This window comes from Primulina eburnea, chromosome 4, assembly GCF_022965805.1.
Source record: "Primulina eburnea isolate SZY01 chromosome 4, ASM2296580v1, whole genome shotgun sequence".
Lineage (NCBI taxonomy): Eukaryota > Viridiplantae > Streptophyta > Magnoliopsida > Lamiales > Gesneriaceae > Primulina > Primulina eburnea.
In genome coordinates this window covers 39,815,022-39,835,902 of record NC_133104.1, presented here as the reverse complement: position 1 = coordinate 39,835,902, position 20,881 = coordinate 39,815,022, and the positions used below count along the sequence as shown (strand labels likewise).

The 20,881-nt window shown below is 31.8% G+C and overlaps 2 protein-coding genes across 2 annotated transcripts; one reads left to right on the top strand and one right to left on the bottom strand.

The window, feature by feature from the left end:
* Nucleotides 1–5,437: 5,437 nt before the first annotated feature.
* LOC140828858 (methylsterol monooxygenase 1-1-like) lies at nucleotides 5,438–9,427 on the bottom strand. The gene is made up of 5 exons (XM_073191720.1): nucleotides 8,909–9,427; nucleotides 8,286–8,608; nucleotides 5,999–6,146; nucleotides 5,865–5,897; nucleotides 5,438–5,731 (listed from the first exon to the last, which is right to left on the bottom strand). Exons 1-5 carry the CDS (start codon nucleotides 9,236–9,238, stop codon nucleotides 5,651–5,653), a joined length of 915 nt encoding a protein of 304 aa, XP_073047821.1. The 5' UTR covers nucleotides 9,239–9,427; the 3' UTR covers nucleotides 5,438–5,650.
* Nucleotides 9,428–17,185: 7,758 nt separating this feature from the next.
* LOC140828857 (uncharacterized protein At4g22758-like) lies at nucleotides 17,186–19,959 on the top strand. The gene is made up of 3 exons (XM_073191719.1): nucleotides 17,186–17,612; nucleotides 17,723–17,921; nucleotides 19,624–19,959. The coding sequence occupies exons 1-3, from the start codon at nucleotides 17,289–17,291 to the stop codon at nucleotides 19,893–19,895; spliced, it is 795 nt and encodes a 264-aa protein (XP_073047820.1). The 5' UTR covers nucleotides 17,186–17,288; the 3' UTR covers nucleotides 19,896–19,959.
* Nucleotides 19,960–20,881: the final 922 nt, after the last annotated feature.

Genomic DNA, 20,881 nt, shown 5'->3' with positions numbered 1-20,881 from the left:
AATCTGGTTTGATTTGCGTCATTTATAGTAGAAGATTTGCAGGGAAGCTCAATTCCAAATTTGAAATGGGACCTTTTAAAAGATAGATAGTTAATATTTTTAAAACTAAAACTATAGTTTACGTAGTGTCGAGTATTTTCCGTTTTACCGAAAATTATAACCGATGGTAATGGTACAACTAAATTTTTTTTAAATCGAACAGCAGCTCAAGCTTCACGATTCGATCGCTCTAACAGCAGTGATAAGTATCGCGTTCCGACAATCTTCCTCCCAATAGTTACATCTTTTACAATCAATGAGAGTTAAATCGTGATCTTGACTCTGATATCAAATGTATGACCGAGTACTTATAATTCAATATGAATTGATATATACCCTATATATATGTTTCTTTCCCTACCATTTATCCTCCTGAGGAGAGTTTTGGTTTCAAACCCCGGTTCGAACAGGAGGAGTACGCCATGCTAATGTGCCTTGGATGATCCACATCTCAGGGTCAGACATCGATGAGCACATTGAACTATCTATGTGGCTGAGAGCCCTCACAGCCCAGGCACAACGACCCAATTATTAGGGGCTTGCTCTATCACTGAGCTAGTGCTGTTTTACTAAAAGTCATAGTTAATGGTAACAGTATAACTCAAATATTTTAAATCGTACAGCAGTCCAAACGTTACGGTTCAATCGTTCTCACAACAAAAACAATTATTATAATTAACAATTTAACATTATAATTTGGGTCTTCATAATAGGCAATGAAGAGTACAAATAATTGTGCAGCTGCAGCATGGGAAAGCAAAGCCTTTTCAATTATAATAATTCATGCCCATATATTGTACTTATGTACTCAATAGTTACAATAACTATGGCAAATGATTGAAGTTCTAAGTGTAGCGTATGGGCCTTTTCTAGTAATAATGGAAAACAGGCCATCAATACACATACAAATTGCTTTGGTAATATAAGGTATTCAAGAATGAATAAAATTATTGGGCCTAGGGAATTAATGATTCTGGCATGTTGGCAGATATGCATGATTTGGAAAAAACTTGTATGAGACGGTCTCACGGATCGTATTTGTGAGACGAATCTCTTATTTGGGTTATCCATGAAAAAAATTTATCTTTTATGCTAAGAGTATTATTTTTTATTGTGAATGTGGGTAAGATTGACCCGTCTAACAGATTAAGATCCTTGAGACGATCTCATATGAGAACCACTCATATGATTTTATTGAGCGTTTGAAATGAAGTTGGACTTCGAGTTGTAATAATATATTGATCATAATTTTTTAATAATTCATCGTCAACCATATATTAAAAAGAAATTGTGAGTCAAGCTAATCGATTATTCCTAAGATTCGAATTTAGGCTACTTGACAAAATTTTTGCATCAGAAATCATTACGTCAATTTATAAAATGTTTTACAGAACCATAATTTTTATATAAAATAGTGAAAAAGCAAAATCCAACTGCCGGATTGTATAACATTGGAGTATGGCCTCGTAGAAAAAATAAAAAGTTAATAAAACAGTCAATAAATAGGAATGAAAGCTCCTTTTGAAAGCACATAAATGTGGAATCGATCATATGGTATTCCTCTGAATATATATATATATATATATATATATATATATATATATATATATATATATATATATATAAAGAATATGATATAGGCGTCGGTGAATATGATATATGTGTTGGTGAAACACAATGATTTTTTATGTAAGTAAATTTATTTCCATTGAATAAAAATATACCCTTCAAAATAATTAATTTATTTATTTATTAATTAATATATTTATAAATTCATAAAATTTAGTGGTCCCAATACTATATATATATATATATATATATATATATATATATATATATATATATATATATTTGAAAATTATCTTATCTTAGGTTGTGCTTATTGATGTATTTCAAATTCATTTGTGCTTTGTTGGAAGGATTTAAAGTTATTGATTTCAAGTTTATTGATTTTAAGTCCATTTGATCGCTTGAATGAATTTATGTTCAGTGAATTTCAAATAAATCTCTTGCTAATCTATCTAGAAGCAATGGCCAATGTTGATTATGATGAATTTGAAATACACTCAAGATAAATATAATTTCATATTCATGATTCAAATCTTTTCTCAAATCAAATATTTTCATCCAAATCAAATCCTTCCATCCAAACGTTTTAAGAATTTATGGGTGGAACGATTTGAAAATCCGTATATTTAAATGTATTTCATTGTTTAAAAAATGTACACATAAGAAATTCAAATCATCTATTTAATTATTTACACTACAATTATATTAGTCACGATGAAAGGGGTACAACAAACATATTCACATGTTGTCCATTTCAAATTCTTAGAATATTTGAGCCATTTCAAATCTATTGTTATATGTATAGTTATAGTGTAGATCAATAGAATATGAATATGAGTTTTCTTTATTTAAATTATTTAACAATGAAAATAAATTCTAAATCATGGATCCCAAATAACTGAATTCAAATGCAATCTTGCACTTGGAAGTAAAAATTTGATTTAAAGTGCGAGATTTGATTTGGGGAAGATTTGAGATATGTATTTCAAATGACACTCATCTTGGATGAATTTGAAATCAACCATAATTAATATTGAAACGGCATGATTTGATATTGATTGTACTACAAAAAGTAGTGACGGTTTATACCGTCGCTAAAACCGTCGCCTAGAGGGTAAGGCGACGGTTACAGCGACGGTTTCTTGTTCCGAAACCGGAGGTCGCGTCGTCTTCTAGTAACGACGGTTTCTCAAAAACCGTCTTAACGTAGCGACGGTTTTGTTGATAAACATCGTCGCTACAATAGCGACGGGTTTTAGAAACCGTTGCTACGGTAGCGACGGTTATATGGTAATCGTCGCTATGTTAAGCGACGGTGTTTAACAACAAAACCGTCGCTAAGGTAAGCGACGGTTGAACATATTCGTCGATATAAAAAGCGATGGGTTTAACAAAACGGTCGCTACATTAGGCGACTGTTTTGGCAAAAACCGTCGTTATATTAATAAGCGACGGTTTTTTTAAAACTGTCGTCATATTGCGACTATTTTTCACTAACCGTCGCTGTAATAGCTTTTTTTTTAAAAAAATTAATTTAATACGTAGTGATATAAAAATATTATTTTGTGGCGTATAATTGAAAAAAAAAATTAACAAAATTTGAGAAATGTAATCATGTTACTAATATTTAAATAACAATACAAGTGTTTGGTACAAATGTGTAACCAGAAAAATCAGAAAAAAACGTGGCTACGGTGACTGTGTCTCGTCGTCGTCGTCGTCCACGTACCCTTGCGAAGAAGGAACATAACTCTGTGATAATCTGTGGATACGAGATGAAGAAGCAACTGCTGCGCCACGGGATCGACCCCTGTGAGAAGTGCCTGATCCAAGCAGTGTGCGCCCTGATGTATGCGCAGTAGCTCCCTGTGACATGCCTGCAACTAGGACTCGGACCTGATCCTCTAGTGATGCCATGCGATTTTCTCAACATGGCGTTCTCCGCTTCTGTAGCCTGCATCCTCTCACAAAGCTCATCGTTACGTCGTAACGATGAGTCTAGAGTCTGTAGCATGTCTGATTGATCTAATTAGCACCACATCCTTCATTATTTGGATCCATCCCATAAAGAAATCATTTGGCCACAGGCCTGATGAATCTTTTGATCAATCCCAAACTTCCTTCTTGAAAGAAAAAAGTGTTGGTAACAATCAATCAAACCAAAGAAGGTTAAAATCCAATCATGAAATTTATACAAAAACTCTTGTGAAATAGTTTTACGGATCAATTTCGTGGGTCGAAGCTCTTATTTAGGTCATCCATTAAAAAATATTACTTTTTATGCTAAAAATATTACTTTTTTTTGTGAATATTGGTTCGTGAGACAGTCTCACAAGATACCTAATCTAAAAATTAACTACACAACACCATCAATATTATACATAACCTTTGGTTCAAGAACCACAAATAAGACCCAAAAGATGTGTATACTTAGTGATATAAAAATAAAAACATAGAAAATCATGTAGAAGAAATGTTGATACAAACGCAATTAAATTATTCAGTTAAAACCAAACCAACACCAGAAACAAAGTTTTTAAGATAAAGTTCCTGTAATTTAGAACCGGCACCATTATATTTAATCTTTTTAAAAAAAATTACCGTATGAATGTGAATAACTTTTAAGAAAGAAACACCTAATTAACTTCATTATATCATTATAATTATTCCCAAAAGATGGTCCATTGTCACCTCCAAAAATTAAATTCTTGGTTCTAATTAACTTTTTTAATTGATGAGATTAAAAATCAAAGCTAAGTCAAGGACACGAGAAACTAATTGAAGGAGGAATAAGAGAGAAATTCATCTTTGGAAAAGAAACTGTTTGTTAAATAAGTCCGCGACAGAAACACGGCGCGTCTCTTATTACTAAAGAGTAGGTATCTTGTTAGACAGTCTCACGAATCTTTATCTGTGAGACGGATCAACCCTACCGATATTCACAATAAAAAGTAATACTTTTAGCATAAAAAGTAATATTTTTTCATAGATGACCCAAATAAAATATCCGTCTCACAAAATACGACTTATAAGATCGTCTCACACAATTTGTCATTATTAAAAACCCATAGCTTACCTTCGTGAACGCATTATGGTAAAGATTTATTTTTTAATTTATTTTAAAAAAGTTAATGACACATGGCGGCCACTTAAACGCCATGTGGCAGGTGGGCACAGTAAGCTACCCAACAAGTTGGGAGAATAGATTTTTTGTATATATATAATTATGTTTAATATTTTGATTATATATATATATATATATATATATATATATATATATATATATATATATATATATATATCTGTGTGTGTGTATTTTGTCTATATTTTAAATTTTAATAAATATATTTTTTAGTATGTATATACACATTTGATATCTTTACCATTTAAAGTATATTATTTAATATATCATATTATTATTTATATATATATATATATATATATATATATATATATATATATATATATATATATATAATAGTATCCCGGTCAAATTGGTTGAACTTCCATTTTAAACTAAACTATTCGATCACTTATCAGCTTATGAAAATAATGGATTTGAGATTATGAATAGCAATCATTGATTCAAATTCTAAGACACAATGAACAATTAATGTTTCATATTGTTTTTATTTTAAAAGCATTTTGATCTTAATTTTAACGGAAACATAGACATATAAATAATCTGCTCTGCTGTCACTTATCTTTCAAACACACATGTTAAGACACTCAAGGAAATAATTTTTAAAAAACATGTTCGAATCCATTAAATTTTAAGACAGCGTCCACATAGTATAGCAACAAAGCATATATAGTAGCACTTCGACTAGAAAAACCGTCGTCCGAATTGACTTGTGCAAACTCAGGCAACAAAGTGCCTGTAGTTTTTGCCACAACAGATTGGATTCATTTAGAAGATTTTGTTGGAACACAACTTCCCCCAACACAGTTCATGTCCCTAACAGCAACATTTAGCCTCCCCGCAGACTAAAACATCTCCAAAACTTTGAGATAAGCTTTCACCAAGTTTTTGAACCCACAATTAATCGAGTTTACAACCTTGAGCTGATTGGTTCTGCAAATTTTCGTTCTTCATGCCGTTGCTTTTCAGTCCCTCCTGTAACTACAAGACCAAAAATAAATTCTCTTCACCAAGATCTACTGATCATGTATGCGTCGGATGACTGTCTTGCTTGGCAATAAAAAACCTTTAAGACACGAAAGGAATACGATTAAGACATGTTAAGATTATTTACCTGCTGGAGGACTTTCTTTTGATAGCGGTATCCCTGTGAATTTATTTTTTTAAAAAAACAGTCCTTCGTTAACAACTACATTTGGAAGCCAAAATAATCTTGTACTAACAATGACAAATTATTCAAATAATCACCTTGTCAGTGCCATAAATGTAATCACAATACGTAAACACCGATGCAAAATTACTCTGGCTTTGCCCGCCGACATAATGATGGTAATCGTGATAATCCGCACCACCATAAAAAGGTATATATTTCGTCGGAGTCCAAGGGAAGTCGTACCTAAATTATTGTCAAAAACATATTAATCACAATGGAATTGATATCACTTCTTGTTAACAATTTGACTTGAATAAAATGTGTTTAGGGACAAAGAAGGTAGAAGAAACATGTTCCATATCCGCGAGCAAATGAAACAAATATCAAAATTAATAGCATCTCAGATACACGGATAGATGTTCTTTTCTTCATTGGAACGCAAGCTTTGCTCCTCGTACATGTATTTTATTAACAAATGTAAAATTTGCTACAATCAGAGTCATCACGACTAATTAATTATCACATTATATAAACTGAACTATGTTCGAACCATAACCATCAAACATTTTGGATTCTGCACATAATATTAACGGGGGGTGGGGGTGGGGGTGGGGTTGAATAATGGTTTGACAGCTTAAATATGAGAAGTTTAAGTTTTCAGGATATAAAGCCAAAATCAGATGGCAGAAAACTTTTAAGCTCAGACAACCGCTGAAAACTAAGTCATCCATGTTATACGTGATGTAAGAAAATAGTATCTAACATGAACCTGGAGAGGTACCACGATACACAGGACACACGATTTAAGACCAAGTTTAATAGACTCTTGTCATCAAAATGCATTTCCTGCCGTTTTGGCATCTTTATATTGCTGTTGATGGCGATATTAGTTCATGCATGTGGAAGACATGTTGAAAATTGTAGCTAGATCTATGTACATTTTTTAACATGTACCTATATCTCTATACATTTTAGCTAGTGGATGATTGTACATTCCTTTTTGACTATATTTTAGCCAACGTAACTCTTCATTCTCATATTAATCTTCATTTACTATGTATAAATACTTGTCACAGTACACTCTAGCTCATTTACCTTATTAAACAAAATCCAAATAGTCTTTTAACTGCTTCCAACAAACATTCTACGATAAGCACATAACAAAATACCAACACCAGATTATGAAGTAAATCTGAATAACCTCACTTTTTTGCTAGTCTTACATCAGTTTCACCTTTTTATTATTTCAAGTAAATGTCCTCTGTCCATTACATCTACAGTTCCATTTCCACCTTCTCCAACATAATTGATTGATTTATGGCTTTCATTGGTGCACTTTCAAAGCTAAGATCATGACACTATAGCCCAAATAAAAAATAATGATTGCATGAGTTTGGAGGTGGCATGCCTTTTTTCCGAATTCCTACTTTTAAATCATTAAAAATACACCCTGCTTGCATTGCTTTATTTGTCTCTACTGCCTAAGAGAACTTAATGTCAATTTACATAAGGTAAAGGTTGCCATGCTGATCCACTTACATATTCACACATCAATCACTAATCTAAGATTTCCACACATAAAAATAACCATTTGTTGAAAATTAGGGAATAACATAATGAGTTTTTTTTTAATACACATTGAGCACTCTAAGTTCAACCTACACATCAACTTTTCATGTGATCTGATAGAAAATCGGTGATCAGTGATCCATTATAAGCCACGTTTGTATTGAAAAACTCGCACAACCTATTGGCACAAGTTGATGCACAAAAATACAGATGACTTGCTACCGTAAAATGCCTGTTGTCTTAATGAATAAAAAGTTGAATAAAACTGGAATATAAGGAAATTACGAAGCAAGTTGGAGTAGCGGCCAACCAAACAACCTAGTGATATAGCTGCGGGTTTGCCAAAACATGCGTCTTGGTTTTGAGTCAAGGCAAATGTGTGCGGGTGTTCTTTGACAAAAGGTTGGAGCAGTTAAGCCTAAAACTTATCAAATGATTCTGTTGGCAAATCAACTACTCAATTAAGAAAAAGGGGAAGAGCAGAGCACCAGACAAGAAAAGGAATACCAAACATTAAGTGCAAAGAGAGAGGAAAAACCATTTTTAATCCTTTTCCTCGTGCACAAAGTTAATCCACTATTATTGAACTCATCCGCCTATTCCACAAGCCACAAGCCACAAGCCCGTTCATTTTCCAGTGGACAAGTTCAAATACAGAGAAGTAAAAAAATCTCAAAGAGTGCATAAATATCACTGTTTACCCATCATTTGATCAAATTATTTAAAGAAAGTAGATAAAATCAACATTAAATCAAGCAAAAGCCCAAAGGTTTCACGCTAAAGCATGAGCATCAAGCATGCGAAGTGCCTTACCCACTGTGAGTCTCAATGGCCTCTATCTGCCTCAAAGCAATCCATAACCAGAAGGTAATAATATGACCTGGGACCATGGCAGGCCCTAGAAAGGAGGGAATCCCGAGGATCAAAATCTCAGCCCAATGAGCATACGGAGCCGCAAACCCAATTGGAGCAGTGTACTCATGATGCACCTTGTGAATCTTATCATACCCCCATTTGGAATGCAGAAGTCTATGGACCCAATAGTTTGTGTAGTCCTCGACAATGAAATACACCAACAATTGTACTGCAATTTCCCACAAAGAAGGCAATGGCAAGCTTGTTCTTATCCCAATCATCTACATTCGATAGTAGAAGATAACTAAGAATCAAAATAAATTTCTTGACCTGAGAACTGATATGCTTGATGCAAAAATATCGGAACTTTAATCAAAACCCAACAAAAATAATAACAAAGCCAGCATCAAACCGTACATTAAACAAAACACATAGTTTTCTGACAGAATAAGCATTCACGAATTTAATGATTGAGCATTTCACTAAATAAACAATCCCTAGCTCCAACAAGAGAAAAAGCCCAGTTTGACAAGGTAGTGGAAGAATGATCTGAGTTTCTTCAGTTATAAAAAAAAACATACCTTAATGGTAGGATACGAAACTAGTTGAAGAGGTCCAACCACAAGAAAGAACATACGCATGACGGATTTGTAGCAGCTTAGGGAATCGGAGAGAGAAATCTTAACTTTGGGCTGGATTTTGAAAGGCTCGATGGTGTTCTTGAAGAAATACTCGAGAAATAGGTAGTATAAGGGGAAGACTGAGAAAATGGCGAAGAGAAAGATGATGTTGTGGCAGTACAGGAAGTAGTCGGATTTGGCGGCAGTGTAGCTAAGCCAAAGGGACTCCGCCACCGTGAGCGATCTCCCCAAAGTGGCTTCCGCCTCTACCACGGTGGTGTACGGCAGCATTGGGTAGTAGTGGGGACCAGATCACAAATTTGGGGGGAGGGGTGTTTTGCAATTTATATGGGTAAGCTGCCGCCTGCTCCTTGTGTGCTGAGTTGTATGGTCCTGCCAAATTTTTGTTAGAACATGCGGGAAGGAAGAGGCTGCGATTCTTGCGAATATTCAAATAGAAAATGTTGAGGGGTGAAAGTGAATTCCCAGATTGCAAATTGCAATATTTCGGGTTTTGCAAATTAAAGGCAATACACAAAGTCAAGAACACAAATTCATAATGAAAGAACATTTATTTGCGAAACATACCTACGTTTTTAAGATAAGATGATTTTAATTTTCTGATAATAATTTTTTTCTTGGTCATTACTTGCACACGCACGACTTGTGACAAAGACGAGACAATCATATTTGTTATATCTCATGTTTAACTCAAATTTTACAACATATTATATTTACAAAACATTATGTCATCTCACGAACCAAACTGTGTCAAAAACAAAATCTAAATAGATAATAACTAAGATATTTTTGGAAATTCAACTTGTAACAAATGAAAAATTGTATGTTACCTGCTAGTAGTAAGTCTCTAGTAAGAATGTTTTACGACTCTTTATCTGTGAGATGAGTTAATTATATTAATATTTACATTAATAAGTAATAATTTTGATATAAAAAATTTGTTAATCCAAATAAGAGATTGATATCTGACTCCTAACTACAGTCTCACAAAAGTTTTTTTTGGTTATCTTAATGTCATATAAGTAACATACAAAAAGCCAGGCTGGTTTCATAACTTTGATAGAAATAGATAGCAATGAGACTGAATTCAAGTTCCAAATGTTCACCCATTATTAAGATAATAACGGTAGAGTTTGGTAAGTTTACTCATTAAATTGAAATCAACTTGCTTTGATTATAAATATTTCTGAAAATTGCGGTCATTCAAATAAAACTGAGTATGCGGTTTTGAACGATTTCGGATGGTTAGTTGATTTTTAAAGCTACAAATAATTTCCATAATAAAAATCTATTGAGCAACGTTGCTAAATCAAATGTAATTTTTTCAATAAAAATATGATTTTAATTTATAATAGTTTGAATCAAAATAATATTCGTCCAATAACAAAAATATTGTTTGATGCATACTGACTAAACATGTACTATCACAAAAAATAATATTATAATACTCATCAATATATAGCAAGTGGGTGGACAATTTCATTAAATTAATAATTCAAATATTATTGATCAATCATCAAATATATTATATTATATTATATTATACAAAAGGCCGAATTCCAAAAAACAGTGGATCATATTTTAATTTGCACATTTTATTTATTTTATTTATTATAGAATACCTTTTACCTGAAAAAGTAAATTATTTCATTTCAAATACAATTTCATCCAATTTATACTTCTAAGTATGTTTGTTACTAGTAACTAATATTCCTTTAGTTGGACTAAGTATATATAAGTGAGGTTAGTACTGTGATATGTGAACTTTTTAAGAAAATTTTGTGCGTCAAGTTGTTCATGTTGTGTCGTTTGATTTGGTTGGTTAGGTGATTCGTAAAATAGTGAAGTTGGACCTTAACATGCAGTACTGTATCTATTGGAGTCACAATCAGTGGTACGGAAAATGTAACACTGATGTCTAAGATATACGAGATAACATTATTATAAGCATATCTCCGAAACAAATGGACTTAACAACACACTCATCAGTACTCAAGTAAGTGTACTATGTGTTGCCATGAGTATACGAAAATAAAGTTGGGTCTTGACTAACAATTATAGTTTTTTGTATGTTGGTAAGTGTTTGATCATAATTATCCGAGAGATGTCATAGGCTTAAGCTTCCAAAAAAAACATATTTATATATTTCTCGAGGGAGGAAATTGGGTTATGCATGTATGAATGACAATAGTTTTTATGTGTCAAACTGTTGACGTTGCGTTGCTTTATTTGATTTGTTAGATGAACCATAAAAAAATAATGTCAGATCTTAATGGATAATACTGTCTTTGTTATGGATATGGACGGTGGTATGAAAATGGTAGGATTGATATCTAAGAATATATAAGACAACACCAATAGATAGACAAATATCTCCAGACTCATGAGCTTAGCATCTCTATCCATTAGCATATGGAATAAGTGAGTTCTTCTGAAACGTCCTCATCTCTTATTGCTTTAAAAGTACTAGAATTTTTTTTTTTTTAAATCTCTCACATTCTCGGTCATTGCATGCACATGCACATAAAAATAATCTTGCACCATTTTAAAGTAAATCATCCAACTAGTATTTGAAAATTGAAAGGGAATAGTCAAACCAGAAATCGTAAAACGTTTTACCAAACCTAAAAAGCAATAAATGTTGAAAAGTGTAGCCCATACTAAACTCTCCAAAAACCTCTCAAAAGCATAAATAAATAGTCTTAAAATCTTTAAAAGAAATCATAAAGCGTAATGCGGAAAATAATGCGCTGGTCCTCGGGTTGTGTGCGCCATCAGTCCAGTAGTATCACTCATCAAGACCTTCCTCAGAACCACCTTCTATAGACCCTAAAGGACCCTAGTGCCTCGCCCTAACCCAGACCGAAGCCCCTGACCGAGCCCCTCACTTCCCTGCACCACGGCAACCACCTGCGTATCTTTCCCATGCTTCTCGGGTGGAGTCCCTCTTGGTGAGGACTCCTCCCACCTCCTGGTTTGAGAGTCCTAGCGTGGCTAGGACTCTTCCTTGACTCATACCAAGACCCTAGCTAGCCCTGCACATGCCGAGACCAAGCCCAGCACTCTTTACCCATGATATCGATCACCCAAACTTGTTACAGTAAAATAGTTTTACAGCTTTTGTTTGCTTGCTTCTTATGAGATTGCCGTGAGTTTGATGTGAGTGTGTGACTTTAATTCGCATATTAACTTAGTTTGATCATCCCTTAATGTCACGGCAGCCCCTTAGGTGTATAATCGTGAGTCATGACATCAAACATATTGTATAAAGATCATGCAACAAGAGAAACCGAGAACAGCAAAAATTCTGGATTTCATGCTTCATGCAAAATAACTTTTAAAAATATAGTATGACATGATGGATGAGAAAAAGAAGATTAGGGTGTGCTGAGTCTTTAGACTCACTAGGTGTGATGGATGCAGGTTATCATGATAATGCTAATGGAGGTCTTGATGGTTGATCCGACTGGACTGAAGGTGCACATAACCCGAGGACCTACGCTAGTTTTCCGCACTAGTTTACGATTCATGATTTTAAGCAATGTTAAAGATATTTTTTTTTACGACAATTTATTTATGAGAGATTTTTGAGAAGTTATAGTATGGGCTATACTTTTCAAACGTTATTTTTAGATTTGGTAAAGAAGTTGGTTGTTTTATTTTAAAATGATATCAAAAATATTTTATGGTTCGGCCGAATGCTATGTGAGGTTTAAAAAAAAAAAAAAATCTAGCACGTTTTAAGAAAAGTTATGCAGACGTTTCAGTTGGTATCAGAGCAATGGTTCTGTAAAGGATTGTGCCACCATCAGCGCCGGGAAGATCAGTCGTCAAGCCTCAAAGTTGTAAGTTTACGTGCTTTATATTATTTTATGATGTTACCTACATAAATATATGAATTAAATGTTTACATGACATGTTTAGTAGCTTCATGATAATATATGTTTTATGTGATTTTGAATTTTTATATGTGATACGATATGAAATGAAAAACTATTTATTTTTAACGCATGTTGGTTTATTGTGGTGGAATTGGACTATCTTGATATTTGGGTTTTAGTGTTGACGTTCTATTTTTGGGCTATAAGTTAATCGTAAATACTATGAACGTTTTTGGGATACGTAGATTATTTAAGAAAATATTTATGATTCATGGTTATTAGTTGAATTAATTTTTGGGAATTAGACATAAGGAATAATTATTCGAAAATTACAACGACTTTGGGAATAAGAAAATAGATAAATTGAGATTTTAAGTTGATGAAAAGTAAGATTGGTTATAGGAATTGATTTTTGGGTAAATAAGTTTAAAAATTTTGAAATTATGTTATGGGAAACCCGTAGAAGGAAATTAAGAATACCGAGAATTTATGGGTTAATCATAGGATTTTTGAAATTAAGGATCAATTAAGATAATTTTTGAGGAAATTAAGGATTTATTTTGCATTTATTAAGGAATTTGGGGACTAGTTTAACAATAAGCGCTAATTAAATGATATTTTAAGTGCAAGTATTTTTCACTGTTATATGTTAACTGTATTACGTATTACTCGTTATCAAGATTATGGTGTGTTGAGTCTTTAGACTCACTAGGTGTGATGGATGCAGGTTATCATGATAATGCTAATGGAGGTCTTGATGGTTGATCCGACTGGACTGAAGGTGCACATAACCCGAGGACCTACGCTAGTTTTCCGCACTAGTTTACGATTCATGATTTTAAGCAATGTTAAAGATATTTTTTTTTACGACAATTTATTTATGAGAGATTTTTGAGAAGTTATAGTATGGGCTATACTTTTCAAACGTTATTTTTAGATTTGGTAAAGAAGTTGGTTGTTTTATTTTAAAATGATATCAAAAATATTTTATGGTTCGGCCGAATGCTATGTGAGGTTTAAAAAAAAAAAAAAATCTAGCACGTTTTAAGAAAAGTTATGCAGACGTTTCATCTTCGCTGTCACGAGTATACGTATATAAAGTTGCGTATTGGCTAATAGTTATATTTTTTTAATATAATGATAAACGTTCGATCTTAACACTTTAGCACATGATTTTAACACTTTAGCACATGATTTTTTCTATAAAAGATAAAGATTATATATATTATCCATGAAACTTTTTATATATACAAATTTATATTTTTGGATGAAGGGTGATAATGTCGTCTGACTTTTGATCAGATTATGATAAATTTGAGATATTTTTATATGTAATTAAATTACGCATGATAGTTTTTTAAAAAATATAAATTGTTAAATAAAATAATAATATTTTGATATTAAAATATAAAAAATATATCACTTGATTCAAGTTTATTAAAACACTCTATCACTTTATGTTCTAATTTTAACAGAGTATATTTTATTTTAAAACTTAAAAATTTCAAACATCACTAACCATTGTAAAACTAAGATTATGTTCATTTTAATAAAGTATTTTCTAAATGAGTTATTATTTAGGAGTAGGTCTCTTGTGAGACGATATCTTATGAATCTTTATCTGTGAGACGGGTCAACCATACCAATATTCACAATAAAAAGTAATACTCTTAGCATAAAAAGTAATACTTTTTTCATGGATGACTCAAATAAAATATCCGTCTCACAAATTAAGACATGTGAAATCGTCTCATACAAGTTTTTGTTATTATTTAGATACTTTGGCTACGCTAGAATGTATTATATGATTTGTTAAGAGTTCTTTCGATCAAAATGTATTCAAGATCTCGCTTTTTTTTTTTTTTTTAAAAAGTAATACTAAAATGAACATTTCAAATTTTTATAGTTTGTATTGAGTTTAACACGATACGGTATTTTGGAATTTTTTTAAAATAATTTTAGTTAATTATGTTGAAATATTTAAAAGTATTATTTAAAAGATAAAATTATATGATATAATGACATTGTTCTTGTATTTTGTTTTTAAAGATTAGAAATTAGTTTTAGAAATGCAAACGTAACATAGCTTTAAAAGATATTAAATATTTTGATGTCTTTTTCCTTCCAAACTATCATTCAATCAATATTTGATTAAAAGGTTTTTATTTGTGATGGATAATTATACGTTTTAGAATAAGTAATCCAACTATATTAAAACTAATTTATGGAATTATAATTAATATATTTAAGAAAAATAATGGGCTCACCGCTCATATAATGGCTTAAAGCCCAAAAATGGTTCATGCACCTTCAAGCCCATAATCTATGTTAAGAAATCTATTACCTTAATTTTCAAGATACATTCTCAATTTTTACTCCAAAAACTCAATAGTTTTTTCAGTATATTCTTGAGGTAATCATGGACTTAGTGTCACAAGGATTTTGTCGAATATCTTTACGTTTTTAACGTTGTTTTTGACGCAAATAACGATCCCAAATATTTAATTATCAGGAGAATAGAATGATCAGATGTCCATCTGGATTGACTGGTTACTCGGATCCACTATATTTAGATTACATTATTTGTACATTGCATCAGTTTGATTGGGAAAAAACTTCAAAATTACATTTCCCAATTTATTAGCACATTGTATTTCTTAATTAAAATATAAATATTTACATTATAGTAAAATTAGTTTAAATTAAACCAATTAATAAATTTTATATTTGTGATCGATTTTATTAACTATATATTTACTTCACTATTTTATATTCTATAATTTCAAAGTGAAATCATACTACTATTAGTACAAATTTTTATATTAAATTTAATCCAATCATTTTTTTACCACTTAAACTTTTGGTAATTTGGATAACAAAAACTTAAATCGTTTTTTTTTGGGCCAAAAAATCATGATTAAGTTTAGGAAAAAAGATGTGTCTGTATATATACCAGCTCAAAAAAAATGTTATGATGTACATATACGTACAAAGTTCGGTGGCAGAATTATGTTCTAAAGAAAAAAACTCATCAATATTACTATGTTTAAATGGAAAAATGGTTCCAAAAATTTTCATAAATGTTTCACAAGTTAATTTTATGAATCAGATCTTCAATCATATCCGGTCTATAAAAATATTATTTTTTAGAGTGAGTCTCATATGAGACCGTCTCACGGATCATAATCTGTGAGACGGGTCAACCCTACGCATATTCACAATAAAAAGTAATACTCTTAGCATAAAAAGTAATAATTTTTCATGGGTGACCCAAATATGAACCGTGAGACCGTCTCACACAAGTTTTTCCCTATTTTTTATCTCAAAAATAATATTTTCCATTGTAAATATGAATAGAATCAACCCATCTTACGGATATATATCCATTGAGATCGTATCATAAAAGTCTTACTCAAAATAATTTGTATTTATTTTTTAATAAATTTTTATTAATTCAAATTCACCCATAATATATAGTAGATTACTTAACCACGTCTAAGCATGTGAAAGACAATAAATCCAGTTTCAAGAGATAATTTGGATGATAGGACGTGATGAATTCCTACTAAGAGGTTAGGGTTCAATCTCTATCTACATCTGTCATTTTAGTTTTGAGCATATCACATAAAATTTATCCAGTATAGGTTACCTGATCAATATAATTTGTAAGTTCTAACATCGATCATTTCGATTTACACAAAACACATAAAAAACACGAGTTATAAAGATTTAATAATAACTAGTACATAATATTTTTTATAATTAGTTTGATTTATATTTAAATAAGGATCAAAATATAATTATAAGAAATAGTGATGGACTACACTGTAATTTCGATACATAAAGTAAAAAATAAATTGAAAAATAAAAAAATAAAAAATGACCTCAATGAGAATTGAACTTATAACCTAAACTCCAAGAAATAATGACTCAATCCACTGAACTACAGATAACTTGCATTAAAATTTTTAATATTTTATTAATATATATAACTATTAAAATAGACAATGACACCAAAGTTAGTTATTTTAAGTGTTTCAAAATTAATAAAATAATAATATAGATAGTATAGAAATAGTATAGATAATAATACTAAATGCAAAGTAGCGGCGTGCAAATGGATACACTGATAAGGGAGCGTGACATTGTCAAGTGTTGCTTCTGAATTCGTTTGAATTAGAATTACTTAAAATAAATTTAACGTCCCACTCGATCCGGGACTCTTCGGGTTCAAATATTTACCCTTTGCGGTTGACAATCCCAAATACCAACAGTGTACGTGTGGTGATGTTAACTGAATTGCACGCTACTGCCAACCCCCGAGAAATCAACCAACTACCTCTTTCCACAAGCAACTTCCTTTGTCACTTTCATTCCCCACCCTATACATACACCACCACCCTTTCCCCCCTGCAGTTCACACTTATTCCAATTCATATATGCGCCAGAAAGTTATGCGGAGAAGGATTCCGGCGAACCGGAGGGCAAACGCTAATGATCCCGGCAAACCAACATCATCTTCGTCTCCGACAGTTCGTCGGAGGATCAAGCCTGCTACTCATGGTAAAAAGTTTCTGGAGCCGTCCAAGGACGTGAATATTCTGAGAAGAAGCAAGTCGGCGCCTTCTCTGCTCAAAGGATTTGGAACGGAGGCTGTGGAGAAGGTCTCGGCCGAAGAGGACGAGGGTGTTCTTTATCGGCCTCAAACATGGGCGGATATATTCACTTCACCGGAGATATCGACTCCTCGGAAATGCTACCAGGTCATTTAGATTATGTAATTATTCAAGAGGTCGAAAGATTATCCATACCATGTTTGAAATGAAAAGATCAAACTAATTAATCGTGATGGTGGTGTCCAATTAATCTCCAGAAAGATGCTAAGGTTGTGGTGAAGGTGACTGTGGAGGGAAGTTCTGGTCCGATTCAGACATTAGTGAAGTTGGGATCCAACGTCGAGGAAACCATAAATCTCGTGATAACAAAGTACAACGAAGAAGGACGAATCCCTCCTCTGGATAAGCATTCAGCTTCAACTTGCCAATTGCATCAATCTTATTTTAGTCTTCAGAGTAAGTTTTCATTTTTCTTTATAAATAAGTAATTAATACTTTATTAATACATCATATTGATTCATTTAACAACAATTAATTCCTCTAGATAATAGGATTACGAGTCTAACTTGTCTGAAATTTCAAAGCTCGGCTTCTTTAAGACAATCGAACTGATTGATTGGACATCAATTTTAGAATAGATTAGAAGTGGACAACATGTTTTGACTTATCTTCCAAAAGCATAACGCATCGCATAAAGTAACGTACAAGTGTCGTTGGCAGCTCTGGATGTGTCTATACTACATCGAAAGATATATTCTCCGGTTTTGGTTTAGTATAAGATGATTGACTGATCATTTTATTTGGAAAAAAATATGAAATCAATCAATTTTTGGTGTAATATAGACTCACGGGACAACTATGATTACACGGCATACGTGTGTCTAAGTTTCAGAATTTTTTGGAAATTTATTGCCTAAATGATGTAGCATTTTCAGTCGCTGTTGGTGTCGAAGAAATTTTGGTAATGTTTGTTGTTGATATAAGTAGGCTTGTTTTTTAGATCTCACAGTATAGTTGTATCTGTGTCTATTTTTCATTAGATCACGAAATTTTTCTCCGTCCCTAATTTACACAAAAATGTTTCTGCATTTCATAAGCTCACACGTGTTTTTTCAGATGAAATTTGATACAAAATATTGAAAATATGAAAATAATAAATGATATCTGAGTATTAAATGTTTTAGATGTGATGCAAAAGATAAAATTTTGATTATAAAATTGAAACAACTATATTATATCAAAACTTACTGTACTTGTTTGTGTACTCAATATCATATATTAATATCAGATTTGAAATAGTTGATACTGAAGTATCATATATTAGTACCATATTTTTAATATTTTGTATCGATTCATCTGAAAAAGACATGCATCATTAATATCACATATTTGAAATATTTTGTACTCGAACATCATATATTAGCGTCATATTTTTAATGTTTTATACGAATTTTTATCCTAGAAAAGACGTAATTAATAACACTATTTGTTATAGATGTTTTAGTATTGAAAAAGCATATATTATTACATATTTAATTTTTTTTATTCAAATATCATATCTAATACCATATTTCTAATGTTTTGTGCTTATTTTATCCATAAAAACAATTGAGGTTACGAGAGTGTAGAAACATTTTTTGTGTGAATCTGAAACTGCAATTTTTTTTGTAAGACATCTATTAAATACAAATATATCTATATTGTTGGAAATTTATTGATAATTTACTTAGGTTATACTTCGAAATTATTGACATGTTATTATATTTAAAAATAATTTCTGTTTGATTTTTGTGTGTTTAAGATTTCTTTTATTTTATATGCCATTTTTGTAAGTTTTTGTCGGATAAGTGATGTCACGTGATAATATAAAATATAGTCTTTTAATATTTTAAAATATACTGCTTTCACTGGATAGATAAACGTGTACTTGTGGGTGTTGACTGATATAATAAAAAATAATAATAATAGGGTCTTTTGAAAAACTAGATATTATTGGTAATCATGTTTGGTAGATTTGAAAATGATATAGAAATTATATTTTCTTGAAATTATATCATATAATATGTTTTGTATTTTAATTATTTTTTTGGGTTCAAATCATAATAAAATTCCTTCTCCTTCACAGGTTAATATATTTATTTTCGATGAGTTTGCGCAGGTTTGAGCAAGTCGGATTTGATTGGCGACATTGGCAGCAGAAGCTTTTATCTTAGAAAACATAGCAGTGATCAACTCCACAACACTAACGGGGAAGAAAATGCTACAAATTCTTCGTATCGAGTCGACGTTAGAATGAGTTCGAGCTGCCATCAGTCGCCTGTCTCCGCCTCATCTTTTGCTTCATTCTTTTTCTACCGTGACATCAAGAAAATCTTTCGAAGAACTCGAAAATTTTGTAATTTTTTCGGATGCATACCTTGTATGACATAATTATATATAATTGTACGTATATGTGAATTAATATTTATGTGTGCATCCCGTGTCTTATTTTATTTGTCTTGCTTCCTCTAAAAAAATGGAAATTAAAGCCATTTGTCGGCCAAGTCCTCGTTTTTTTGCTGAAATACAGACTCCAAAATTTATTTTGTCAACTTGGTCGGCAAATGTAATTGGCTGTGGCAGCTGCCCCAACTTTTATTTCAACGTAGTTGATGTTTATTTTTATTGGTAAAATTTTTTAAAAACTAGACGGTGATGGGAACTCTGACTGGAAACAAAGCCACTATTTTTCTGGGACACCGTGAGCCTTTTTTTTATATATAATAAAAGGAAAGCCTCGAAAGGTCTCGAAAAAGTAAAATAATGAAATGACAACAACATCAACTTTGGACCAGGAAACAGGCAATTTAAACAGGATTTTGCGCGACAAGAATCAGGTCGCGTGGCAGCAAAAACCCTATTTAGAGTCAAGGAGTGACGAAACGAAATCTGAGCATAAATTGACATGTTCTTTGTGTAATTCGTTCGACTCCAAGTCATATTTACATGGTTGGATAAATTGATCAATTTTGAAAAGTGTAAAATTTTTAAAAGAATCTATAAATCAAGCTAGTCACGATACTCAAAAAGTTTTTTTGTGGCAAATGTGACATTAAGAAAGGGATTGATGAGTGTTATTGTGATGAGTTGGTCTCGTGTGAAACCGTCTCACGGATCATAATCTGTGAGACGAGTCAACCATATCCATATTCACATAGAAAGTAATACTCATAGCATAAAAAATAATACAAAAACTTGTGTGAGACAACCCTTCCCATATTCTTAGCATAAGAAATAAGGCAAAAACTTGTGTGAGACGGTTTCACGGGTCGTATTTTGTGAGACGGATATCTTATTGGGTCATTCATGAAAAAATATTACTTTTTATACTAAGAGTATTATTTTTTATTGTGAATATCAGTAGGGTTGATCCGTCT

What these genes read in the sequence shown, in the direction of transcription:
- LOC140828858 (XM_073191720.1), bottom strand. Translation starts at nt 9,238, where the DNA reads ATGCTGCCGTACACCACCGTGGTAGAGGCGGAAGCCACTTTGGGGAGA. An exon ending in TTTCGTATCCTACCATTAAG is followed by an intron (nt 8,609 to 8,908) that starts GTATGTTTTTTT and finishes TATCGAATGTAG; the next exon opens with ATGATTGGGATAAGAACAAG. An exon ending in ACATTTATGGCACTGACAAG is followed by an intron (nt 5,898 to 5,998) that starts GTGATTATTTGA and finishes ATAAATTCACAG; the next exon opens with GGATACCGCTATCAAAAGAA.
- LOC140828857 (XM_073191719.1), top strand. Translation starts at nt 17,289, where the DNA reads ATGCGCCAGAAAGTTATGCGGAGAAGGATTCCGGCGAACCGGAGGGCA. An exon ending in CTCCTCGGAAATGCTACCAG is followed by an intron (nt 17,613 to 17,722) that starts GTCATTTAGATT and finishes ATTAATCTCCAG; the next exon opens with AAAGATGCTAAGGTTGTGGT. An exon ending in ATCTTATTTTAGTCTTCAGA is followed by an intron (nt 17,922 to 19,623) that starts GTAAGTTTTCAT and finishes GAGTTTGCGCAG; the next exon opens with GTTTGAGCAAGTCGGATTTG.